The sequence below is a fragment of the Cladosporium halotolerans genome (genome assembly GCF_011745625.1).
Source record: "Cladosporium halotolerans strain TM138-S3 chromosome Unknown Sca17, whole genome shotgun sequence".
In the NCBI taxonomy this organism is placed as follows: Eukaryota; Fungi; Ascomycota; class Dothideomycetes; order Cladosporiales; family Cladosporiaceae; genus Cladosporium; species Cladosporium halotolerans.
In genome coordinates this window covers 534712-559576 of record NW_027191468.1, presented here as the reverse complement: position 1 = coordinate 559576, position 24865 = coordinate 534712, and the positions used below count along the sequence as shown (strand labels likewise).

General features: G+C 57.0%; 7 protein-coding genes across 7 annotated transcripts; 1 reads left to right on the top strand and 6 right to left on the bottom strand.

Annotated features, from left to right (window-relative positions):
• Positions 1-150: 150 nt before the first annotated feature.
• Positions 151-2346, bottom strand: WHR41_05140 (uncharacterized protein). The gene is made up of 2 exons (XM_069373745.1): positions 599-2346; positions 151-535 (listed from the first exon to the last, which is right to left on the bottom strand). Exons 1-2 carry the CDS (start codon positions 2049-2051, stop codon positions 300-302), a joined length of 1689 nt encoding a protein of 562 aa, XP_069228855.1. The 5' UTR covers positions 2052-2346; the 3' UTR covers positions 151-299.
• A 114-nt stretch (positions 2347-2460) lies between these two features.
• On the top strand, positions 2461-4703 carry WHR41_05139 (uncharacterized protein; the record flags this gene model as incomplete). Its single annotated transcript, XM_069373744.1, has 2 exons — positions 2461-3425; positions 3481-4703. Exons 1-2 carry the CDS (start codon positions 3164-3166, stop codon positions 4701-4703), a joined length of 1485 nt encoding a protein of 494 aa, XP_069228978.1. The 5' UTR covers positions 2461-3163.
• A 322-nt stretch (positions 4704-5025) lies between these two features.
• Positions 5026-7204, bottom strand: WHR41_05138 (uncharacterized protein). Its single transcript, XM_069373743.1, has 4 exons — positions 6374-7204; positions 5969-6323; positions 5365-5873; positions 5026-5309 (listed from the first exon to the last, which is right to left on the bottom strand). The coding sequence occupies exons 1-4, from the start codon at positions 6973-6975 to the stop codon at positions 5147-5149; spliced, it is 1629 nt and encodes a 542-aa protein (XP_069228979.1). The 5' UTR covers positions 6976-7204; the 3' UTR covers positions 5026-5146.
• A 1204-nt stretch (positions 7205-8408) lies between these two features.
• On the bottom strand, positions 8409-11138 carry WHR41_05137 (uncharacterized protein; the record flags this gene model as incomplete). Its single annotated transcript, XM_069373742.1, has 4 exons — positions 10830-11138; positions 10563-10706; positions 10493-10506; positions 8409-10434 (listed from the first exon to the last, which is right to left on the bottom strand). The coding sequence occupies exons 1-4, from the start codon at positions 10860-10862 to the stop codon at positions 8409-8411; spliced, it is 2217 nt and encodes a 738-aa protein (XP_069229040.1). The 5' UTR covers positions 10863-11138.
• A 1787-nt stretch (positions 11139-12925) lies between these two features.
• Positions 12926-16979, bottom strand: WHR41_05136 (uncharacterized protein). Its single transcript, XM_069373741.1, has 2 exons — positions 14528-16979; positions 12926-14472 (listed from the first exon to the last, which is right to left on the bottom strand). The coding sequence occupies exons 1-2, from the start codon at positions 16694-16696 to the stop codon at positions 13216-13218; spliced, it is 3426 nt and encodes a 1141-aa protein (XP_069229041.1). The 5' UTR covers positions 16697-16979; the 3' UTR covers positions 12926-13215.
• A 1018-nt stretch (positions 16980-17997) lies between these two features.
• On the bottom strand, positions 17998-19469 carry WHR41_05135 (uncharacterized protein; the record flags this gene model as incomplete). Its single annotated transcript, XM_069373740.1, has 2 exons — positions 17998-18299; positions 18476-19469. 2 exons carry the CDS (start codon positions 19467-19469, stop codon positions 18172-18174), a joined length of 1122 nt encoding a protein of 373 aa, XP_069228982.1. The 3' UTR covers positions 17998-18171.
• Positions 19470-20539: 1070 nt separating this feature from the next.
• WHR41_05134 (uncharacterized protein) lies at positions 20540-23904 on the bottom strand. Its single transcript, XM_069373739.1, has 2 exons — positions 21286-23904; positions 20540-21227 (listed from the first exon to the last, which is right to left on the bottom strand). Exons 1-2 carry the CDS (start codon positions 23454-23456, stop codon positions 21062-21064), a joined length of 2337 nt encoding a protein of 778 aa, XP_069228994.1. The 5' UTR covers positions 23457-23904; the 3' UTR covers positions 20540-21061.
• Between the last annotated feature and the right edge of the window lie 961 nt (positions 23905-24865).

Below are 24865 nucleotides of genomic sequence, written 5' to 3'. Positions count from 1 at the left end.
AGCGCGCGCGACCACTCCCCGCATTCAGGGTCCAGTTCAGGCACCAACATCAAGAACCCTTTGAAGATGCCCAAGCCATAGAGTGAGGCGCTGATGCGTTCTTGGTAGGGTGTGCACTCATCAATGGCATTGGCATTCAATGGAAAGACATTCGTGAACTCAAGGTCAAGGTGTTTTGAGCTCAATACTTTGCTCGCGTCTTTTTATACTACAATACAGAAAGCTACGCGCCTCATCAGCCATTTCCCCCGCCCCTCCAGTCCCTGTGGCCACCCCATGGACTGTCATGCACACAAGGATTACCATGCGTTGATGTCAAAGTATTCCTCGCCGAAGAAGGTAGCGACGACCGTCCGGTCCGAGAATTTCCTGCCAGCCAGCGCAGCCAGCGCCTTCGACGCCGCAGCCGAATCCTCGAACTTGACGTAGATCTTGCCAATACCGGCGCTTTGTCTGGAGCCTGTAGGGCGGGGCATCTTCGTGTCGAGAAGTTTGCCGTACTTAGCGCATTCGTCCTTGACGTCTTCGAGAATTTCTGATGCGAGGGTTAGTATCTGTCTTGACGTTCAGGCGTCAAGGGGGAAACGTGAATGCTTACCTTCAGACTCCTCGACGTCCATCAATTCCTCAGGCGTGATCATGTTCATCAAACACAGCACTCTGCTGCTGTCGGCATCCGACTTGGCCTGTGTGCCAGCCATCAAGCTCATGGCGTTCACGCTCATCTCTCCGCTGACCTGCTGGATACCAATACTGGCACGCTTGACCTTCAAGTTCGCATCACCCAGCTCCATGCCGTTCAAGCTTTCGACCGCAGCATCCGTGACGCTGGAATCGACGTACTCGCAGAAAGCAATGCCTCTGCTCTCCTCGGTGGAGCGGTCCTTTACCAGCACAAACGACTTCAGCTCGCCGAAAGACTGGAGAAGCTCCTGCATGTGTTCGTCCGTGAGGTAGATGGGAATGTTGGTGATGCTGATCTTGTTCTGCGTGTCAGGAACGGAGTTGGAGAGCACGCCAGCTTCGTTCTGGGTTTCGTCGGTCACGGTAGGGACGATGTAGTCCTTGGGCCTGCGGATTTCAAGGCCGCTCGCCGAGCCGTTCGAGTCACCGTTGCTGGTATCCATAGCTTCGGAATCCATGTGCATGCCGTCAAAAGCCATGGCATTCGTAGCGTCTTCTGGGGTCTTGAACTCGAGTAGCGCATAGCCCTGGGCCTTGTTGACTTGTGCTGAGACGCAAGGGTCAGAGCCCTTGGTGACGTTGAGACCGTTGAGCTGCAAGTTGAAAAAGGCGCTGACGCTGTCGTCGGTAGCAGAAGCAGGCAGTCTGTGCACGAAAAGACGCTTCGATTGACGAGCAGTGGCGGGCTTCAGGGCATTGGTGCTGGCCTGGTTGCCAGGCTGATTCATGAATGCTTGCAGCTTGGAGGGATCCATCGCCTGCTGTCTCGGTGCGCCGGGCAGAGGGAACATGCCTGACAGCTTAGCCTGCTCGGCCGTGACATTCTCATATCCAGGCGGCTTGATGTCCCACTGATTCAGCCTGCGCTTGCGAGTGATGATCGGCACCACTTCTGTGAGGTCCGGCGTGGGCTCTTTAGGCTTGCGCGGAGGCGGCGATGCACTCTTCACGCGACTCTGGCGTTCCATCTGGCGCATGTCGTCGTTGTCGCGCGCCCTATCCGTATCCCGACCGTCACCACGATGATCACGATCGCGGTCACGCCTGTCATCGCGACGGCCTCCCCTGCGATCATCAAAAAGATCTCTGTCGCGGCGGTTGTCACGTCTGCGATCGCCGTCGTCCCTCCTAGCGTCTCTCCTCGCCGCGCCACGATCCCAATCCCTGTCGCGTCTGTTGTCTCTCCCCGAGTACCTGTCCTCGCGCTCCCTCTCCCTGTAGTCTCTGCTGGAAGAATAAGAGTCTACATCGCCATAATCCCTACGCCCTCCGCCGCCGCGCGGGGAGCGCGAACGTCTGCGCCTGTCTCCTCCATCGCGGTCGCGTCGGCGGTCGTCGCGAGAAGACTGCATCCGGCGGTCAGACATGATGATCTGATCTCGTGGATGGGTTGTAGCTTGCCCGAGCTCTTACGGAAGATCCAGCCGGGAAAGCGAGCTGTTTCGTGATTCGAGTCGCGGATGGCGGGTGCACCGTGTAAGGCTCGATTGAGGCTGTGTTTGCGGCCCCGGGTTTTGCAACGGTCGGAAATGAGAGTCGTACGGTGACTCTTTGGGAGGGAGAGGTGAGGTCGAGTCGCTGGCAAAGCGTAGCCGGCGAAACGGGTTGGTGATCCAATGCTGGAAGTTCGCCGTTGGAGCTCAAGAACTCTCCCGACGCGTGCCTGAGGCGGCAGAAGTCGCGGCGGTGGCGGCCTGGACTTCTGGCGCTCGGCCCGCGAACGCATGTGAACACTCGAATAATCCCGTCTTCCTTCGATGCTACCTTATCGATTCCGGACAAGCACATGAAATATTTCTGTGAATCACGATCACGTCTCGCGTGGTCTTTTGATGCGCGGTTGCAGCAAATCCCTCCACGATCAAACATGTTCAACCCGGTCTCGTCCACGTAGGAGCCATCTGTGTGTTGAGCACCGATACCTGCTCCCTCATCGTCCACCTCAATCTACCCGTTGAACCTCATGGCTCAGACAAGAAAGTGGAGGGGTGTCTGCTGGCAAAGAATTGACCTGTAGCTTCTTACCTTCCCTTCTCATCAATGTGCATCTCGTAAGCTCGACAATGGCACCTCGGCCTCACGTGCGCAGGCTCAAGCTCAGTGCTGCGTACGTTCAAGAGCTGCAACCCTGCTACGACCTCTTTCAGCCATACTTCCGGAGTCCGGTCTCCGTTCACACGAAGCGATGAGGCTCTGACGTCTCTCCAAGCCGGTCACGTTCGCTTACCAGCCACGCGCTATTTCGTCTCTCGCCTACAACTTGCTTTCATCCTGCGTGAAACCCCGCAAAGCCAAGTGGGATCGCTACGGAAAAATCGCAGTTCCTGCGCCTTCGCCATGTGGAGCCGCAAATGGAATCTTGGTATAGTCGGCCTCTCGGGTCAATAGCTTGCGGCTGTCTGCTCGGCTCAAATATATCAGGTAGGTGTTGTAGTCGGTCTATGTGGCTTCTAGAGAAACAGCTCTTACATTTACGACCATGGTGTCCATCCGAGCCTTCGTTGTTGGCACTTTGCTCACCTCGTTGGCTTCTGCCAAATGGATCGTTCCCGCTGGCAGATGGCACGATACTGACGGTAATCTCATCAACGCCCACGCTGGCAGTGTAACCTGGGACCATGTTACGGGAAAGTTCTTTTGGTTTGGCGAGTACAAGACCGAAGAGCAAGAGGAGGGAGGTGGTGTGACGGTCTACAGCTCTGACGACCTGGGAACATGGCAATTCCATGGCAAAGCCTTGTGTATGCACACCAGCACATCATCCATCGAAAATCGCGTGTCTGACTTCGAATCCAGCTCCGATTGAAGGGCACCCATACATCTCGCCTGATATGATCATCCAGCGACCTAAGGTGATTTACTCTGAAGTCGATCAACAATACCACATGTGGTGGCACGCCGATAACTCTACATACGGGCTGCTTCTACAAGGCTTCGCTACATCGCCCAACATCACAGGCCCATACAACTTCGTTGACGCCACGGCACCTCTGGGCAACTGGTCCCAAGACTTTGGTATGTTCACCGACTACAAAGACAACCAGACCTACGCGCTCTACTCCAACGGCGACCGCCGCGAAGGTCGCGACGTGTACATCAGCTCCTTCAACGATGCAATCAGCGCCATCGACTCCGTCGTGCACCGCTTCAACAAGTACGACCTCGAAGCGCCGACCATCATCCAGACGGACGAAAGCTACTACGCACTCATGAGCCACAAAACCGGCTACCGGCCCAACAACGTCGTCGCCTTCCGCGCCCCTTCCCTCTCCGGCCCCTGGTCGCAGCCCTTCATGATCGCGGAGCCTTACAAGCGTACGTACAACTCGCAGTCCGGCTTCTCGCTGCGCATTGTTGGCTCCGAACGCACAACCTACATGTACCTCGGCGACCAATGGGATCTGCGCTCCGTCTGGGATAGCCGTTACGTCTGGCTTCCCCTAACCGTCGACGACAAAAAGCACTCCGTCTCCCTGCCCTGGTACGACATCTACGACCTGGACATCCCAACCGGCAACATCACGCCCATCAATGGAACCAGCTACGCCGCCTCGGAAGCAACCGTCTCAGGCTCCGCCTTCAAGCAAGAAGCACCCTTCGCGACGAACGGACAGATCGTGACCGGCATCTCCGGCAACGACAGCACCGTGACCTTCCACAACATCTCGGGTAGCGGCAAGAAGCAATGGGTGTCCTTCTACTACCAGAACACCGACGACATGGGCTTCGGCGACCAGCCCGGCGGAACGCCCGACCGCATCGGCGGGACGTGGGTGGTCCGACGGATCAGCAGCGTAGTCGTCAACGGCAACACAGCCGGCATGCAGACGCTGGTGCAGCGGGATACGCACAAGGGAATCATCATGTCGACGCCGCTGGAATTGGATTTGGAAGCTGGTGAGAATGTGATTACGGTTGGCGGGCTGGACAACGGCAACGGGACGATGGGCGCAGATCTCGATCGTATTGTCGTGTTCCCTTCTGAGGAGGATTGGAGGGCTGGACCTGGTGGGCACTAGGTGTGATGCGGGGCGGCTAGATAGATGAAGGTCGTTGATAGACGCGGAGGCAGATCTTGCAACCCTTAGAAAGGCGAAGGTCTTCAAATCAATGGCAACCAAGATGATCCTTCGACAGAATTCCGCTATCCTCCATCATTGGAGAGTCTGTGGCTGTTCCAGATCAACGTTCAGGGTGATGACACTCGAGCCCTTGGGTTAAGGAGGGGATTGCCGTGTACGACGTTGTTTGTTAAGTATCTCGAGGTTGCATAAGCAAGACAACCTACTACCATCGCGTTTACATGATCGAGGAACAGCTGTTACTCGGAGAGTCACAAGCTGCACACCACAAGCCTTCGATTAAGTCTTGGAAGGCAATACACATGTTCATACATCTAGATCTTCGACATCCCCGATTCTCTTTCGAACCGAACAGCCACAGCATGAGCTGTCAGGACAATCTACCAGCGCATCGTGGCATTCCCCTTGCCAGCACCAATCGTGTTGCCAAAGTCGCCTTTCTGGGTCGTGAAATCCGAACGCTCTCCCAGACTCTCGATCCTGCCGAGCAAGAACTCCAGCTGCCTATAAGCCGCGGTCGGGGCGTACTGAGGAACCATGTGTCTGTGCAAAGTCAGCAAACGGGAGCGTTGAAGAGGATGGGAATGATGTAACTTACCCTGAAAGATCAATCTCGACGTAAGTCAATCCGCGCTCGGTGCGGTACTTGCCGAAGTTGCCAGCACCGCCGAGCGTACCAAGGTTGAGCTCCTCGTGGTAGGGAACAAAGAAGTCGTCGCCGGGATACTCGGAGAAGCCCTGCGCGCCGTTCCAGGTCATGTTCTGGATGGTCATGAGAGTGCCGTTGGCAAGCAGGATGAAATCAAGCATGCCGTGGCCGATGACGGTGCGGTTGTTCTTTTCGATGACGCGGGGCAGGACACTTAGACCGGAAGGCGGCGAGTCATCGTTGTCGAGGACACCATTGCTGCACTCTTCCCACTCCTGCAGCGGAGCGTTGATGGCGCGCTGGACCTCGGTGCGGTTAAAGTAGATGCTGGCGCCCTCCGGGAGGTAGCCGATGCTGCCGGGGAAGCCGAGTACGTCCCAGAGGAGCGGGCAGGTGGTCGCGACTTGGTAGACATCCCAGCAGGGGTTGACAAGGATCGCGGCTTCGTAGATTTCGTTCTGTGAGAAGATGGTGATTAGCTCAGAACAGATGTATGATATACTATCACTTCTCCCCAGTCGATCCATCAGATAGCGAAAGCGAATAGACCTACCCAGAGTGAGCAGCTAGTATCGTTGCCGTGCACGTTCGGCGGAGTAGGAAGCGGGCCCTCAGGCGGGAAAGTGAGCGCCTGCTCGTAGAAATCCGCGTAACCGCAAGACTGCCACTTCTCGTGCAGGTGGTCGACAAAAGTCTCGTTGAAGCTGAAGAGACCGCTCCAGTAATCGATGAAAGGCACGGACGGGATATCGTTCGTGATCACGTCGTACGAGACGGACGGGTCGTAGATCATGATCGAGTCCACGTTGTAGTAGGTGGTGTCGGAGGCGTTGTGCATGGCGTCGGCGATGTAAGGGACGTAATACCCAGCATAGGACTCGCCCGCGATGTAGACCTTGCGGCCGTGGCTGGAAAGTCAGTACAAAACCCCCACTGTCTGCTTGCTGTCGCGACTTACAGTGCAAATGTGTCCACGAAGTTCTTAAAGAAACCAAGGAACTGCGCGGCAGTCTCAATCTCGTCCTTGGGGGCGCCATCGGCACCGACGCTGCTGAAACCAGTGCCAGCAGGCTGTTCCACCCAGACGACATTGGTCAAGTTAGACCACGCCCAGTTGTTCTTGACGGGCAAGTACGTGCCATACTGCCAAAGGAACGGGCCGTTCTCCTGCAGGAAGCCCTCCAGACTGGAGCAGCCAGGACCGCCGTTGAGCCAGATCAAGATTTCATCTCCAGCAAGCTCATTCGGAGACGGGACGAACCAGAAGTAGAGCTCGGAGGCGTTGGCTTTGTCGGAGATGGGAAGCAGACCAGCATAGCTCTCACCAATGTCGAAGCTAACGTCGGGGATGGCAGACCCGTCCACGGCGAACTTGGTGGTGTTGGCGTTCTGTGGGATGATCGTGCTGGTGTTCTTGCCACCGTAGGCAGGAGGAGGGCTGCGGGTGTCGAGGTGTGTCGCAGGGCGTGCACGCTCGAGAAGATGGCGTTTGTTCACATGGGCAGGGTTGCGAGAGAAGGCACACACGGTGCTCGTGAATGCGAGGATGCTGAGACGCATGGTGTCGCTCTACCTAGGTCTGTTATAGTTATGGCGGGCCCAGCAACGGTTGGAAAGATGTTCAGGAAGAATGGGTCACCTGCAGAAGGTAGAAATGTCGTGCAGGGTTCTACGAAGAAGCATAAAACGGAAGATGGTAGCACCTGCATTGGCCATCGCTTACCACATTGGCATGACTATCGACCGGCCATAGGTAGCCTCGGTCCTGGCAGGATAAGATAGAGTGTTTGAACGGCGGCCGGCGTCCCTTGCATCCACCTGGTTGGAGCTTGTTTATACGGTTGGCGAGTCCAATCATCGCCGACGAAGTGGATCCTGCAGCACAACGAGATGCTTGTCAAGGCTTAGCTCTGCTTCGACAGGCTTCCAGGTTACAGTAGTACTGCGACGCTACGCTGGCCGATGGCAGGTAGCGTGGTCACGGAAACAGATAAGAGATCAAGTTACGTCGATCTCCGCCGGCGCACCGCAGTGAAGCGGATACCGCTGTACCCAAAATGGCAGGTCATCGGCAGAGCAGGCCGAGGTGGAGTTCAACCAAGACGCGTGCAGCCTGTGCCTCTCTTCGAACAATTTAATGGCACAAGGGTCCGAGGGCGGTGGTAGCACAACATCTCGCGATTATTCAAGACCGGAGATGCACAGAGAGACGTTGGCAAGCCTTCACTAAAGTTTTACCTCGAGACGAAGTCGTCCACAAACCGGTTCGGTGCAACTTTTACCATGTTATGACGGTCTGTCGGTTTGTGCTGTATATGCTCATCTCAGATAGCTCCTCGGCCAAAACGCAAAAAATTGCAATCACGTTCAACATCGGCAAAAGAAATCAATGGTCAATACGAGGGTCGAACTCGCGACCTTGGCGTTATTAGCACCACGCTCTAAACCAACTGAGCTAATCGACCGATGTTCATGGATTGATAGTTCCCACTGAAACTATTCACCCCAACACATCTGCCCCCAAGCCTGAAAGGCAATATCGTAACTTACCTAGTAATAGCGACGAGTGCCACGATCAAAAGTCAGCAAGGCAGATATCTCAATACTCGCTCCGAAGCTATTTACAAGCAGGCCAAACCAAGGCCACCAAAGCCAGCCATAGCACCATCGTGCGAATCGAAGCGCGACCCAACATCCCAGAAGTAGGTAGAAGCAAAGCCAAAGCGCCGTTCATGCTCCAACTGAAAAAGATATTGCGAAACTGAACCAACAATCGCTCGATTTCGTGCCTGTCCATGCCAAAGTGCCAAATGCTCGTGCCTTTTGGAGGAACCTGGAATCCACCCACCAGCTCAGCTTTCCACAATGCATACCTACACTTTTTGCAGAAGACAAGAACACTTTGGGGGGTAATACAACGCCAAAAGAAGTGAATAAAAGTCGAAGAACGTGAGATCCTCCCCCTTCCCCTGCACCAACCGAGCCGCAGCAGCTCACATCAAACTCGTGCTCTTCTTCCTCCCCAAACTGAACCTGTTCTTCTTCGCCTTCTCCTCCCCACCAGCGCCGCCGGGACTCATCGGCGTCTCCGCCGGCGCCGTGTCCGCCGGCGCCGCGCCCTGCGGCACAGCAGGCAAACCAGCACTGCTGTCCCTATCCTTGCCGCCGCCGAAAATCTTCGGCTTCCCCTTGAGACTCATGCTGCCGTGCCTCGCGAAGCGCGACAAACCGCCGCCGCCGCTCTTCTCAGCAGCGGGCTCCTCGCCTCGCTTCCGCGCCTCCTCGGCGGCGCTCTGTTTGGAAAGCTCCATGATCTGGGCCATCTCCGCCTCCTGCTTGCGCCAAGCCTCCATGCGCTTGTTGGCGGACTCTTTCCGCTGGGCGGCGAGGGCCTTCTCTTCGGCCTTCTGCGCGGCCTTGCGTTCTTTCTCTTCGGCCTTGAGTTCCTTTTTGGACTTGGGGACGTTGAGGTTGGCGACGGAGGGCATGGCCGGGGCGCTTTGGGAGTGGGCGTGGTGGTGGTCCGGGGCGACGGGGGCGGTGGCGGCGTGGGCGAGGGGTTTCATGTGGTCGAGGAGTTCGTGGGGCGGGTCGGTGACGGTCTGGGTGTGGTGGAGGTGGGAGAGGTTCGGTGGGGAGAAGGTTGAAGGATCCATTGGGGTGGTGCCGGCGTCTGAGGTGCGCGGTTTGTTCTGCTGGTTGCCTTCTGCTTCTTGCTCTTTGAGCATGGCCTCCATGGTGGTTTCCTGGTAGAACAAGACGTAGGCGCAGGCGAGCTGCTTGGCGTCCTGGACGCCGGGCTGGGGTTCGCCGCCGAAGAAGTTCAAGACGTAGTTTTTGTCGACGGGCTCGACCAGCTCGTCGTCGAAGAGCAACCAGCCACGGTCTTGCGTCTTGATGATGCTGACGTAGTGGCCGTGGTATGGGCCGCCTCCGATGTGGACGACGACAGCGTAGAGCTCGTATAATCGATCCGAGTCGTCGGCGTCCTCGGTGGTGTTGAACAAGCGCAGGTAAAAAGGGTACACGACCCGGTGGAACAGCTTCTGTAAGCGCTGTAGGTCCTCCGTGTACTTGAACCGCTTCAAATGCAAAGCCAAAATGCGAGGCAAACGCTTGATCTTCATGCGCTTCTCTGCTTCCTGTAGACCACCGCAGTTGTCGCAGTGGAATTTGTTGCGCTCGCAAAGCATTTCCTCTTCTGAAAACTTCCTCAAACAAGACGTAACCGAAGTATGCGCGCTAAGGTCGACTGAGAGATCCAGGAAAGCTTCGTCTCGCTGCGAGGTGTTCTCGCATGTCAAGCATCTCGTTTCCGAAGTGAGTGTACCCTCGAACAAATCATGCACCCATCGCGTGTCAAGTCCGTTGGATGGGGTGTGTACTCCGTTGACGCCGTTCGTCGTGGTCTTGGACAAGGCCTTCTCCGGTGCTCCTCCATTCGCTTGTGCTTGCAATACAATCGCAGCGTGCTGACTGGAGAACATCTCGACGTTGTCAACGACCTGGTTGAGGAGCAAGTTCAAGAATTCGTGGGCGTCTTGGTGCATCGCAGTCCGGAACATTTCGTTCTCCCTTCGCAAGATCTCCAGGAACTTGTGCGGGCTGACCACGCCTATCCGCGACTTTTGCTCAATCACCGCCTCGAAGATATCCTTCAAGGATGTGAACAGCGACTCGTCCATGCCGTACTTCTTCGAGTTATCGTATGTCATGTCCAACACAGGCCCGTTCTGTATGGCCATTCTCTTCTTGTACTCCGGCGAGTCTTTGCTTTCTTCGGGTTTTACTGGTGTATTTGGGCCCGGCGACGTGGGCTGTGCCACCTTCCTCGCAGGCGACATGGGGTTGGGGTATGGTGTTGTGCTTGTGTTCTTGTGACCTGTAAGACCGCCATTGGCGGCTGACTTCTCGAGCTCATCGCTGATGCTGTCAAGGAAGGCTTTTGAGGGAAAGTTGATTACGTGATCGCGGAAGGCTTCTGAGTAGTAGAGTGCCGTGACGATCGAATTACAATAGCTGCGGATGGAGTCAGTGGGAGTGTTGAGTTGTGGCGCGAGAAGCAATATCCACGAACCATGTTGAACCGTACTGTTGAAAAAAGGTCAGCTGAAGTCAATTGAATTGAAGCTTTGAGGATCACGTACGTTCTCGAAACCGAAGTATTTGTCGCTTCCATCCGCGCGAACCGGCTCAAGTGAGTCTGGCGCCAAGAGCTTTTCCAAAGGCGTCGGCTGGGGCGCATTCGGGTCCTTCTTTGCTGGTGGTGATACATTGGGGTTGCTAGGTGTCTGTGGGCGCGCGAGCAGGTGTTAGTCCAGGCGACAGGCGTGTTCGAGGACGAATTGTCGCATTGCAGAGGCTCGTGCTCTCGGAAATGCACTCGACGAGATGGCGGGCAGGAGGAGACTCACGGAACTAGGCTTGAACTTCCCAAAGAACGACATAATTATGAGATCCTCCTCTTAGCTCGTCCGGGCCTCCAATGCGCCTCGCGCGCGCTCGTGACAAGCTTTGCTCCCGCTCCAGTGCCGGTGTTCCTCTCTTGCTGGTCGAAGACGGTATACGAAGCCGCAGAGGCAGTGATGTGGGCCAGAAAGAGAGCGGTGGTTCTGGACGCGGCGGGGCGCCTTTTTGCGGAGGGCAGCAGTTAGAGTTCAGATCGCCGAGGAGATGTGAGGGTGAAGAGAAGGCAAGGCGAGCAGCGCTGTCGGCCAAGACGCAGGCACTGCAGGCGACGGGGTGGGCGAGCGAGCGAGCGAGCGTGGTTCTAGGCGCGGCGGCGCGACGAAGGCGAGTGCGGCGGTGGGATTCAGCAAAGGCGGGCAGGGAAGGGCAGCACTGGCAGGTGGATGGGATGGGTATTAGGCGGGCGCACAGCGAGGGCAGCGGGATGGGATGCGCCGCAGCTCGCGGCGGCCGGGTGTGGAGAGGGCGGGACTCTGGGCTCGCTAGGCGCAGAAGGGGTCCGTGGAGAGGGGCACTGGCGCGCAGTTGGCCCGTCGGCGAGCGCGCCAGGCCACGGCGGCGTTGGAAGGCGGAGACGGTGGCGCTGGACGGGAGGCGGAGAAGGATGTCTAGATGCTGTTGTCTGTCGCTGGTGTGATTTTTGGTGGTGGTCGATGAACATGAGTGTCGGTATGAATCCTCAATAGATATTCCATTCACTTACACAACCACGCTCTTTCCCTCGCTCACCACGAGGCACCAAGGCACCAAGGCACGCAGGCAGACAGGCACTCAGGCACTACGGAACAGGCGCGTGGCTCGCGTGGGAGGGCGAGCCGGGCGAACTCTTCTGCTCGCTGACAGCCGCCGATCGCCCACGGACGGAGATTCGGGCGCGCTCGCGCCGGGTATATGAGCGAGCGCCACGTGCCCGAGGTGCCCCAGGCGCCCACCCGGCGTGCCAGTGCCAGCAGGCCCAGCGCCCCAGCACGCACGAGACCTGCGGAAACGGCGAGTTTCGACGATCTGAGGCCACCCGCGCCCGCCGTCGCCGTCCACGCTCTTCTAGAAGTCTGCCCACCCCACCGCAGAACATGCACGAGAAGCAGAACATGCACGAGAAGCCGTGCCCGCACAGCCAGCTGCTGCAGAGCCATCACCACCCGCCCGGAAGAGAGCGACTGGCATCTCCACCTCGCCTCCGCTCTGCTCCATATCCGCTGACATCATCCCTCTGGCGCTCTCGGAGGGATTCGAGGCTGTGTACCCGTGTATATCTCGTATCGATAGCGAAATAACACCTTCCCACCGCCGCGCTTCCCACAGAGCTCCCATCGGTCTCCATGCACCTGCGTCCAGCACCCGTGGCACCCATCGCTTCCCCACCGCATCCCCTGACGCCATCGCCAACTCGCACTGACTCGAGCAGCTCGCCGCCCGACGCCCTGCATGCCTCCCATGCGCCGTACCGCGCGATGCGAGCGAGTGACCCCAGCCACAGCATGCGACCCCAGCGTTGCATTCGCGCACACATACACACGCACGCCGTCATCAGCCAAGCAGGAAGGATGACAAGAGTTCGGCGCTTGGAGGCAGCCACTGCGCGAGGGCTTCAGCAGTAGTCGATGACCCGCTGATTAATACCGTCGTTGGTGGAGAAAGCAGCTAGCCGGGCTCCGGGGAGCTGCGCGCGAGTCGGGCGAGTAGGAGGCTGTAGATATCGTGTGAAAATGTGGCTAAGATTGCGTGGGTAAGGTACTTGGCTTTGCGTGCATGCATCGACATACCGCCGTGCATCTCAGTCGGCATCGGAGAAGTGGCCTTCGGTGATACCTTAGGGCATCCGGTAATGTTCGGCGGTAAGAGCCGATTGTGAGCTTTAGACCGGCGAGGGATTGCTGCTGTTCCTCTGCTCTCGGTCCGCTGTGATGTCTGAGTTCGTCGCTGAGGATGTGAGTTTTCAGTGATAGTTGCAAGGATTCGTCCGCGGAGTCAAGCTCGCTTGCCGAGAAGCAAGCGCTCTCAGCCTACCATATCTGGAGCGGACAAGGACGATAGGAAGCTTAAAAGCCAAAACTCACATTCCTGCATTCGGAAAGCAGTGCCTAAAAGTGCCAACATGTATCCGGTGTGATGGAATCGCCCAGCAGCCACAACAGCTAATCTGCGCCGACTGAGGTATCAAATAGCAAAAGCGAGCCACCAGATCTGCCATCCTTCCAGAAACCCCTCCAAATCGTCTCGACAGCAATAAGAATTGACACCATAAATGAAGCAAACCCAGAAACCCCAGACAGAGCAAGCAAAAGCAAAGCAAAGCAAGACACCCCCTCATCCCTCTCTTCCGCCCCATCACATCGGCAAATCCAGCGCAATAGAACTACTGACATTAGTCTTCCTCCTCCCACCCTCGCCTCCAAACCCACCCAAACCCCCAGCGCCAGCACCAACATCAGCAGGCGGCGGGTTCTCCCTGACAAACTCCTCCCTGATCCTCTTCGCCTCGGCATCCCACTTCGCAACACTCGCCTCCCACTCCTTCCGCGCCTCGTCCGCCGCCTCCTGCGCCTGCTGGCTCTGCAGCAAGTAAGGCTGCTTGTCCGCCTCCGGCAGCGCCTTCCACCAGAGTCCGAGCGTCGAGCGGATGGCGTTGCGAGCGTTGGCGAGGGCGGGGTCTTGCGCGCAGTGCTCGCGGCACTCGTCCCATTTGGCCTTGGTGAAGAGGAGGAAAGGGTTGACGCCGGCGCGGAGCGGTTTGGGCGGGCGCTCGCCGATCTGCGACAGCAGGGAGCCGACGAGGGCGGCTTCGTAGTCGAGGCTGCTGGAAGCGGAGGTGGTGGCCGTGCTGGCCCAGAAAGAGGGGTCCGTGGAGCAAACGGAGTTGCGGGGCACGGTTGAGGGGTTGGCAACGGTAATGGTGTCGGGGTCTTGTTTGATTGCTGGCTCCGTGGGTGCGGTTGACAAGCTTGCTGTTCGTGAGGTGGAGACCATCGGTGTGTGACGCGACACGGCAGGAGCGAGAGGCGTAGCATACGTCGATGTGCTCTCGCGTTTGGTGACAGCTGCTGAGCCCACGAGAGGCGTCGGCAGATTGATCGGACCGGCCATCGCATCCATGACATCTGCTGCCACGCGAAGTCCAGAGAGGAAAGCACCGTGCACCGTAGCCGGATGTGTGCCACAGGTGGCCTCACCCGCAAAGTGCAGATTGCCGACCGATCTGGCCATGGTGTCATAGTCCTGCGGTCTCGTGCGAGGACCCACGTATGAGTATGTTCCTTTTGTGAACTGATCTTGCTTCCATCGTGTGACAATCACCTCTCGAGGTGTAGGAACGCTGGGGGAGAAGACCCGCCGAAGTCTTTCCGTGACCTCATTCATAAGCGTATTGGTATCCGTCGTTTCCGCCTGATATGCTGCAAACCCTGCCATGAGTGCAATGAGCATTGGTCTGCCGCTAGTCTTGGTGGCGTTCCAGATCAGGTAAAATCGTCCTCTGCCCTGCTCGTAGTGCTTTGGGTTGAGGCTGTTGGCGCGTTCCGCTTCGTTCAGCAAACCAAACATGTCACGGCTGTCGTCCCAGAACGGTTCGTCGTAGAGGAGGATGACCTGGTTGCAAGTCAGCAAGATCAAAATGAGCGCAGCATAAATCCCTGCTACTTACCTTGTTGAGCAGTCCGAAGCCCATCCGCTCGATTGCTCCTTGCTTCCAACCCGGCAAAGGAGGATCAAAATCGATCGCATCGGACTTGAGCACGCCAAGCGGCGTAGTAAGCACTACTTCATCCGCCTCAATGACTTCGCCATCCGTGCAGACGATCTTGGTCACCAGATCACTGTCGGCATCTTCACTTGCATCGTAGTGAATGCTCTCTACTACTCGGCCAAACCGTACGTCGAGCTTGGTCGGCAAGTTCATCAGACCTCGAGGCAGCTGAGTGTAACCACCAACAATCTCCGAGTGCGCACCCTCAAACTCGTTTCCGGTGTCTTGATCGTGTCCGCTGAGACTGAGCCAAGGCACGGGTGCAGCGTTTGCGTATTCGAGATTTGCATGGTGCCAGTTGAGGAGGCGCATGTCCTGAGCAGTCATGTCGAGCAAGCCCTGGTACTGTGAGATTGCCTCGTCCATGACCGCACCTAACGTCGGGTACTTGGAGGCTTCCGCCGTCGACCGGAGCGAGAGCGTGTGGTTCTTTGAGACGCCATCGCGGACTTTCCAGCCCATGTCGTTTGCCGCGCGAGCTGCTCTTACGGTCCCACTGCTGTTTTCGGCGACCTGACTTCTGCCGGTCAACTTCTCCGTCCCAGGAGGCGCGTTCCTTCTTCTCCCTCTCTTCATGATAGCTTTGCGTTTCGCTTCGATTACTGAGGGCATCGGCTCCAGTTGGAAAGCATCGGTTCCTTTGGGAAGGGGATCTCGGCAGCGGTTGATGAGCTCTTCGTCACCTTTCAAGGTCTCCTGACGGTGCGCCACAGCCCTGAAATCGCCCACTCGATCTGTAATATCCGTGTATAAATCTGTGTTTAACATGTCCCTGCGCTCTTTCACCGCCTTCCCGTTCGTGTCATAAATGGTCAAAGCATCGGTCATCATGTGATAACGCAGTCCCAGTTGACCGCGTATTATTGTGTCGAGTGGGTTGCCGTGATCGAAGCCGGTGACGATCATGGCGCCCATTTCTGCTGTGTTCCGTAGATCGTTGGGTAGGCTGTCTTTCACTTGGCTTCTGAGTGGCTTGGAGTATACACGTCCTCCGATCCTCTTGCGGCCTTCGATGACGACCACCCTAGGCGGTCTCTCGCCCTTTTCGAGCCAGTAGTCCGAATTTTGTGCGAAGAGACCTTCGAGCTGCCGAGCTGTCGTAAGGCCTGAGACACCGGCACCGACCACAACGACTGCCTTCTGCTTGTTGAGTTTCTTTGCGTGAATAGCAGCGCCAGGATCACGGGGCACATCCACGCAGCCAAAGTTGATGTATCCACTCCTGATCAACCACTTGTATGCCACTTCTGCAAGACCAAAATATCGTGCTTCTTTTGCGCAGCCAGCAGCCTCTTCCACGGATATGCTACAGCGGGGATTGCGAACCCATAGGCGAAGAATAGCATTTCGGATATTGAGGTAGACTGTTGCTTCAGAAGAGGTGATCGTGTCCATAAGCAGGTTGTTCTCGCCGATGTGCAGAGAGTAAGGATCGAGGCGCGATGCATGAGCGGCTTCGATGCATTGACTAGCGAAGACGGTGACCGGAAGCGTATAAGGTATCGACGACCGTGGCTTCACAACGTCTTGCAGCTTCGAGATCATAGACGCGCGACGCACCCTCGGGATATAACTGGGAGCCACTGTCTTGTCCTTGGGAGGTCGCCCACGGCGCTTTGGTGGCGCTGTATGGGGAGATTGTTCCAGAGCATTGGGCTCCTTCTTCGTGCTCGGGAGTGTCAACGCTAGATCACTGACCCTCGAATTTAGACGGATTGATGGCTGCTTGACTGTGCCGTTCGACATGCGCTTTCTCGAAGGCGACGGAACGATGATTTGTTCCTTTTGAGAGTCTTCTGCAACGGTTGAGGAGCACATCGAAGAAATAGCGGTGCTGGTGGCGGATTCGAGGGAGCTATATCGCCTCCATTCGCCGTCCGCATCAACCTCCCAGGACGCATGTTGACTTTTGGATGCGGGCTTATTTTGATCGAAAAGGTCGCTGCCCGTCGACGACAGACTGGATTCGTCTTCGTCAATGCGCAAGTGTTTGGCCGGGCGGGCATCGATCGCTGCCGTCTCGACCGCTGAGGCGGCGTCGGATGTAATACTGGCTACCGCAGCCATTCTGATATCCTTCCAGACTTTCGGAATCCTTCAAGTAGCACCATGTATTCCAGCTATACCGCTATCGCCATTGAGGTTTGGGAAGTGAGGGGTGCGATATGGGGCGATCGATGCGGCCGATGTGGCTAAGCCGCGGCGGCGGTTTGGATGGTGAGGTCCGAGCGCTTGGCGGAGGCAAATCTTCGACTTTCGTGAAGGGCTGTGGCCACAAGCGTCGAAGATAATGGTGCCGTCTCGCTTGATGCTCCTGCACACAGATGGCGGCGTTCTGTCGCTGATGTCTGATCAGGTGCGCGGCGGCGGCGGCCGATGGCAAACGGGCGCCCGCAAGACTCGTCCCGGCTTTTCTCTCCACCCACAGCCTCCCCATTCGGCAAGCGTCCGTCGTCGACCTCACCTCACCTCCTCCGCTGTATCAAGAGAAACCAGCAATGGCGCGCAGCTGCCATCTGCCTCTATCTGCAGAGAAGCAAGCACGGCGCTTTTGACAGCTTCCTACAGCATCGTCATCACAAGACTCGTCGTTTCCCCACCCGTCCCCGCCACGTACGACGCAGGACACCAAGCGAGCCGATATCCGCCACACCCTTCCACGGCCATATTAGACGAAATGCATGCACGGGTTCTATGACAGAGTGGAGAAGACGAATTGTACAACCTGGGCATACTCCATGAGACGGAACGCGGCCGTGTGATCAGCGAGCTCCTCGCCGTTGCCGCATGTGCCGTGTCATTCGTAGGCATTTCAGCGTAGGTGATGCGACAAACCCTCCGTCCTAACACACTTGCATGATCCATCTCGTCTACTCAAATTTCTTCACGTCTTAAATCGGAATAGCCGCCCCTTCGTGTTACGGTCAAGAGAAGACAGCTCCACGTCTCTCTTAAGATGCGATCAAACTGACGCGTAGAAACCTGACAACCGCACCGCTCCCCACCGAATAGTAACTTACTCTCCTCCCCCGACTTCGACGCGCGACGCTGCAGTCGCCATCGACACCCTAAATACGCGCTTTTTGACAACCAAAGAAAAAAGCTCCAGCCAGAGCGCGTGCTGGTCTCAAGCTCAAATGCGCGCCCCCGAGTAAAATTCCCCGCAAAGCACATTGTTCGGCCTACGTTTCGGGGAAATTGCCTCATCAACAGACACAAGGTGGCAGTTGAGGTGGCGCTCGACTTTGACGAGTAGAAATATGCATGGAGCTTGCTCCCGATAGTGCGCGGGATGCCCAAGGAAGAAGGCCGGCGTCCCTTTCGATGCTCAGAATCTACAGTGTTAAGAGCAAGGAGGAAAGTACGAACACGCTGGAAAAATCTGTACATTCGAAGATCCAGGAGAGCATCATCCGCGTCTGAGCGGTACCAAAAATCATAGAACATAAACATCAAAAGCACTTATGGTGGAGCCAGTCACGGTTCTTGCTCAACAAGCGCCGCAGTCATAAGCAGGGAGCAGCGCCTCCAGTAACCCGACCCTAGTCTTTGTTCCCGATGTTCAGCTTATCCTTGACCTTATCCATGAACCCCTCCTTCTCGCCCGAGCCTGATCGGGGCGGGCCCGAAGCACCGCCAGTGTTGGCAGAGGTGTTATCTCTCGTCGACTCTACACAAGCCGATTAGTAAGGTGATGGTATGTAGAACACAATCTAAAACAAAAAGGAAGATTCATTTCTCGTCCCAAACCAAAGAGGCAGGCAAAACTACGTATTCACACATGCAAGAATGCAATGCAAACTCATGCGAACCAATGCGAGCAAAGGTAAAAAGATATATACTAACGGTCAGGCTGGCCCTCGGACGAAGACACGCCTTCGTCAGACCTGGGCTTGGGGTTGTCCGGGATGATTTCGCTCTCGCCCCAGTGCTTCTCGCCCAGCTTGACGCCGCCGGCGATGGGAATCGCGTCCTTGTTCTCCATCTTGCCGCGGCTGCCGCCGCCCTGCGTCTGGTTGTTGTTGCGCGACTCCGTCGTCGCTTGGCTCTCCTGCGCCTCGGAGCCCGTGGCCGTGCCGTCGTCCGCGCGCTCGGTCTTGCGCGTCTCGTCCTGGACCGTCGTGCCAGCGAGCCCGGCGCTGCTGTCGCGAGTGCTGGCGTCAGAAGAGTGCATGCCAGGGTTGTCGCGGCCAATTGAGTCGTTCACGCCAGCACCGGACCCGACACCAGAGGCCGAGCGGCTGTTGGCGTAAGCGTCGTCAGAGCCAACGCCAACCCCAGATCCGATGCCAGAGGTCGAGCGGCCACCGCTAGCATAGCTTCCATCGTTCACGGCGCCAACGCCGGTGGTGTCTCTGACCTTGTCGGCACCGACGCCAGTGTTGCCCTCCAGACCAGAGCCGTCGCCGTAGCCAGACGACACGCCGCCCGTGGCACGAGCAGCGACTGAGCGGGCAGAATCCTCGTCGTGAGGGTGCAAGTGCGCGCCCTCAGCTGCAGCATCGTTAGCACCCGCCTTCGAACCTCCATAGGCCGCGGCGCCGGCTGCACCAGCAGCGACAGCAGCCCCGGCAGCGGCCGCAGCAGGGCCATGGCCTTGCTGCACTGCTGCGCCGGCAGCGCTGGATGCGGCGACTGCACTGGCGCCAACGCCTACTGCTGCGCCACGGTCGTCTGCTGTGGCGGGGGCTTGCTCACTTGTTGTGTTGCCGTTGCCTCCTAGACCGACATAGCTGAGGACTGTAGGTACAATGCCCTCTTGGCCATTGTTTCCAGTGGTGGTTGTGGTGTTGTCGCCGGTGAGACCGGACGAAGTGTTCGTGGTGGGTTCTGTGGACATTGTGGGCAGGCGAGGTGTAGGTAGGTAGTGGTTTGGCAAGTATTACGGTTTAAGAGTGACTATTAGACTTGGGTATAATCGATGTGATGTAGCAAACTAATTGTGTAGAGACGAAGAGTATCGGCGAGGAGCAGAAGCAAAGGTATATCTACCTCATGGATTCCAGTTCTTCTTCCCGCCCAACCACGCAATGGACCCCGATTATCTGCTCCATCGCCTTCCAAGGCACATAGCGCCATTGCGGATCGGCAGAGCCTTACGTAGTTGTAGCACGCGGGCAATCCCTCGGTGAACGGGCGCCCGCGGCAAAAGCTGGAGCTCTGGAACGTGGCGGCGGCGGCGTTGTCTTGCATCTAGCCAGCCGTGATGTTGTTGCGGGGTCGTTGGCATCCTTTGCGTCGGAAGTGATGATAATTTGAAACATGTGCAGACTTGATACGTCGTATTGTCAATGGGCTCAAGTCTACCCTAAACACCATTCAATGAGAGCCTGATATTCCAAATTCGCCAAAATCAGAGCAGGTATCGGTGAAGCCTCCCAAATCGACGTGTGCACCCTCAAAAACGTCGCAAAGTCATTATCACCCCTTCCGCAACGCTCTCCCACCCGTGACGTCGCCCTTCAGGCCCGCAACCAAGCTCCGCCGTGCCGGCCTCAAATGATGCTTGAACAGCGGGTCCTCCAGGCCAGCAAAGCACGCGAAACCAATCGATGATATCTGTCTGACGAAGGATCCGGATTCTCGCGGGTTACGCATCTCTGCGCAGCATGGGAAACAGGGCGTCGTGGATGTCTTCCTCCCACGGGCGATGACCTCTAGCTTTGGAGACAGCTCGAAGCCGTGGCGCAATTTGTGTTTACTCTACGCTCTACCCGCGCTGCAGTAGGTTCTACAGCTGTTGAAGATCGTTGCTCGCGTGAGCTGGCTAAACGAGGTACAAGGGCGGCGCCGAGGCGCGGTGGTGGAAAGCTTGTGACGAGACTCGCGCCTGAAGGCCATATCGAGCAGGCGAGAGAGGGAGGGGAGGTTTGGTTGAACTTCAGGAAAAGCACGTAAAATCATGGGTGATTATCTCTGCAGCAGCGGCATATGTGCAGCTTTTACTTTTGAACATTATCGCTCGCTCTCTCTAGCTGGCTACCTTATCCTGCGCGTATGTAGGTTTGTACGCCGACTTTCAGTGGCTTCGAAATCTGCCATCCAAGGGAAACTTGACGAAAAGAAAAGGAAAGAAAACCTCGACCCTGCTCTCACGCCGACGAGCGGTGTATCCATGGCCGAAGCGATTAGCGATTACCATTGATCGCTGTATCGCGAATCCACCCAACAAGAAAAGAAATTCCACAGATGTTGAAAGGAAAGGTGCAGAATTAGGCTCCTCACTTGGCCGTGACGAGTCGTGGCACAAGAAGAAGCAGCGCCGGGCGCCATACGGTACAGAGAAAAAAGGAACAAAGCAAATGGACATAAGAGCAAGAGAAAACGGAACCAAAAAAGCAAAGAAAGGGCAGAGAAAAAGAAAAAGCAAGGATATGAACCAAGAACCAAAGAGAATGCATGAAAAGCAACAGATCGTATGATGTATGTGCATCATTTCTCCTTCTTCCTTCCCCAGATGGAGCGCGCTCTTGACCGGCCAGCAGGCTTGTTGGCGTCTTTCTGATTGGGGTCTTTGCCCAGGAATATGGTCTCCGGGCGTTTCGAATCTTTGCCTTTCTCGGCAGCCGGGTCGTCCATGTACTTGGGCTTGTAGATCCTAAAAGCGGTCAGTGTTAGGATGACCCGAAGATATTGTTCTTATAAGCGGAACTCACCAGCTGTTTCCAGCCATCGACATGCCCAAATCGGCTGCCTTCCTGTACAGAGTTGCTGCTCTCTTCATGTCCTTCTTGCACCCGAGGCCTTGGGTGTAGCAGTACCCAGCCTCGGCCAGAGCATCGCAATCACCCCAACCACCAGCAACTTCGTAACACTGCAGGGCAAGGGCCTTGTCCTTCTGGCAGCCCCATCCATTCATGTAGCTGATTCCAAGCTCGTAGACTGCCAGCGCGAACTGTGCCTTCCTTTTCCTGCGCTCTGCTGCTTCAGCCGCGGGGTCACCCTTGCTGTCCATCCTGGAGGCATTGGTGAGGGTCTGCTCGACGTCCGAGGGCTGCAGTCCAGAACCCTCAATCGCCTTGCGCAGCCAGGCCACGCCATCCTCCTGGTTCGGACGCATGCCCCAGCCGTGCCTACAAGCGAGCGCATACAGGAGCATTGCGGTTGGCAAGCCCTCCCTGGCTGCAAGCCGCAGGTGGTATGTAGACTTGGTGAGGGAGCCAGAGCTGTGCGCTTGAATGCCGATTTCGAGATGCTCTTCCGCCGTTAACTCCGCTGATGGCGCGCGTTGATGCAAGGGAGTCTGTCGGATTGTGCGGTCGGTGCTGTCAGTCTGCACGGAGGGAGTCGGGTTGTGCTTCGCATTTGCCCTCGAGCCGGCGCGTGGATCAGCGCTTCGACTGCGAGCCATCGATGAGAATCCAGCGTTCCTTCCCAGACGCTCTGTTGCCTCGATCTGCAGTTCCGCCATCTTTTGAAGCCTTTCCGACGGCGTAGGCGAGTTCTCACGGCTTACGAGCTTTACGGTGGAATCATACTTTGATGCTTGGCCAACGGTCTTCCTCAGATCCTCTGACGAATTATCCCATTTGAATTGGTTGTGGATCCAAGATGTACGTTGATCGGCGGAGCTACGGTACATTTCTCTGCCACGAGGAAGATCCTCACCTTGAGCGGTCTGGGGAGGAGCGCCATTGCTAGACATATCACTGTCTTGGCGCTTGACAGGTTTCGGCGTTGAAGCATTTGCTTGCGATGATGCAGCAGGCTTGCAGACTTCATCATCTTGCGACACCTGCCTTGACAGAGGTGTGCTTGTTGTTGTTCCCACGGTCATGGTTGACGCAGCGGAAGGCCTGTGGGGGCGCTCAGTTGACGGACGGGTTTCAAACGACGGTCGACCGTCACTCGATTTCCTGCCGTCGAATGCTAGTTGGTTGCCGTGGCTGCTCAAAGGCCGAGAGAAATTGAATGAAGGCTTCGGCAAGCGGGAGTAAGAGCCATTCAAGGAACGCTCTGAAGCTGCAGAAGGAGATCGCTTGGTTGCAGGTACGTTCGTGAATGGGGAAGCTGGTCTCGACTGTGAACGCGGCTGGCGTCCCGATTGTGAACCTTCGTCTTCCCCGCTATCCTGTCGCATTGGCCGGGCGTTTTGTTTGCTCCTTGGCGAGCTTGTGAAGGCTGGCGACTTGGGAAGCAGGAATCCTTGGTCTGATTTCTGGGAGCGAGTCGATCCATTGGTGAGGGTTCGCGGATGCGACATAGACCGATACGAGTCCACACTGCTTGTCAAACTCGGTGGAAGGTTAGGTGAGGGTGCTCCGACGTTCGCGGCATTTGCCTCCACGGCCTCCGGTGAAGAAGCCCTAGGAGCGCCGATGTTGAAATAGTCCCTGGGCTCCTCTCGTATTGGTGAAGGCTCTGGGACGTCGTAGAAATGTGAGGCTGCAGACTGTCTCTGGCTGTCTCTGCCAAAGTTGCCCAGCATCGGATACTGACTCTTGTGCTTGTTCTTGGTCTCCTCTTTGACCGTATAGCGATCGCTGGTGGTGGGCCTGTCCTCGTCCGATACCTCGCCAAGATCGCTCATGCCACTATCAGAGTTGCCGCTAACGCTTCTGAAATAGCCTGGCCTATTCGCGAGTTCCCTTGCGACGTCGGCATGCGGCAAGCGACTGAGTCGCTTTCCGTCCTCGGTTTCCTGGTCGAACTTCATAGCAAGCATGCGCGAGTGTTGGGCGAAGGCGTCCAATGGCGAGAGGGCGGGCGGCGCCTCGCCAGAACGCGGAGAAGGTAGGTCCACATGGAAGTTTGGAAAGCGTGGAGGTGTCAAGTCGGCGTTGTTATGCGACTTGGATAAGTCCAGGTGTGCGGGTCGCCGGGCCATGGTTGCGGATTTGCGGATGCAGTGAGTGGAGTGGAGCGGCCGGTGGACATGCGTGAGTTCGATATGCTGCCGTTCGTGGTCCGAGAAAGAGAATACAGTGGTCGAGTGGTTGGTTCGGGCGTGGCGCGACGGGCAAGACGGTGGGTCGCGAGATGGTGGTATGGCCCAGTCGCGGTATGCGGCGCAAAGTGCGGTGGGAGGTGTTTGGCTGGTGGGCGGGGGGTAATGAACGGACGGCGGCGCAGCAAGCAGCACTGCCACGGGCGACACGGGCTCGCGTGGGAGGTGAGGTGAAGTGAGGTGAGGAGTGGCGTGCGGGAGGAGTCGACGAGGTGCAGCGCACACGTAGGCAGTGCGAAGTGGCCCGGCAGCCGCAGCGCAGTAGGGAGTCCCAAGGGCGGACTGCGGGCGTGAAGATGCTCCAGTGCCTGACCCTGAGCGCCATTCCCCACCGCCGGCCAATCGGGACGGCGCCTGGGGCTGCGTCGCTTGTCGCCCCCCTGAGTTTCGCGGCGCCGCAGCAATTAAGGAAATTCACTCGGCCACCACATGCACCACCCTCACCACCCTCACCACCCTGTCCTCCATCATTGGCGGTGCGTACTCCGCGCCGGGATTGCGCCTGGCCTCCACGTCACGCCCATGATCATCCCGCTGCCCTATGCCCGGCCTGGCTGTCACGTCCGCTCCCTCGCCGTCTGCCATCTGGACCCGGCGCCACGGCTTGAGCCTCGTCTCGTTTCATCCTCCCCCTTCCAGAAGAGCGAGAAGCCGGGGTAGTCTCCACCGCGATCGGCGCCTCGTCCCATCTCGGCTCGAGCTACTGCACTCTGTCATTATCCCGCCGTAGGTTCTATACCATCGTTATGAGCCAGTGAAACTCTCACTGAGCGCGGACTCGACCGCACATGATTTGAGTATACCAATTGCTCGAATGCCTTCGACAAGTTGGTTCAGAGTCCACACCTGCTCAGAATCGAATGCGCTAAGAGCCACGAAATCGACTTCCCCACCAATGACTATTGACCGTTGAGCCAGACCCGCCCACGAACGCCTTCGAACGCCTGAACACGGGACGGGGGTGTCGACGGCATTCGGGAGGCCAGGGTAGGATGAGGAAATAGGGCACTATTGGTTTCGCTTGATGTTCGTAAGCCGACACTCATTCTGTGTACCTTGGTTTGCTGTAGCAGCCACACTGAGCTCAATCAACCACTGATGCGAAGGTTTGTGGCACGCGGCTCTTAACTCTCGCTGGAAATATTACTTCATGATGGTCCAGAGGCGAGGGTAGTACGCGACCTGACCTCGAGTGCTTCGGAGTACCTGAGAAGCGTCAGCTATCTAGCTATCTGGCATGTCTCGTCGAAGCGAGCTTTAGAGCCCACCCTTGCGAATTCACATCATAG

Bases quoted from the DNA above. Each gene is read 5' to 3' on its own strand.
- WHR41_05140 (XM_069373745.1), bottom strand. From the start codon at position 2,051: ATGTCTGACCGCCGGATGCAGTCTTCTCGCGACGACCGCCGACGCGAC. The intron at 536-598 runs GTAAGCATTCAC...CCCTCGCATCAG, and splicing joins GGACGTCGAGGAGTCTGAAG to AAATTCTCGAAGACGTCAAG.
- WHR41_05138 (XM_069373743.1), bottom strand. From the start codon at position 6,975: ATGCGTCTCAGCATCCTCGCATTCACGAGCACCGTGTGTGCCTTCTCT. The intron at 6,324-6,373 runs GTAAGTCGCGAC...CTGACTTTCCAG, and splicing joins TTCGTGGACACATTTGCACT to CCACGGCCGCAAGGTCTACA. The intron at 5,310-5,364 runs GTAAGTTACATC...GACTTTGCACAG, and splicing joins GTCGAGATTGATCTTTCAGG to ACACATGGTTCCTCAGTACG.
- WHR41_05136 (XM_069373741.1), bottom strand. From the start codon at position 16,696: ATGGCTGCGGTAGCCAGTATTACATCCGACGCCGCCTCAGCGGTCGAG. The intron at 14,473-14,527 runs GTAAGTAGCAGG...ACTTGCAACCAG, and splicing joins GCTTCGGACTGCTCAACAAG to GTCATCCTCCTCTACGACGA.
- WHR41_05134 (XM_069373739.1), bottom strand. From the start codon at position 23,456: ATGGCCCGGCGACCCGCACACCTGGACTTATCCAAGTCGCATAACAAC. The intron at 21,228-21,285 runs GTGAGTTCCGCT...GACCGCTTTTAG, and splicing joins TCGATGGCTGGAAACAGCTG to GATCTACAAGCCCAAGTACA.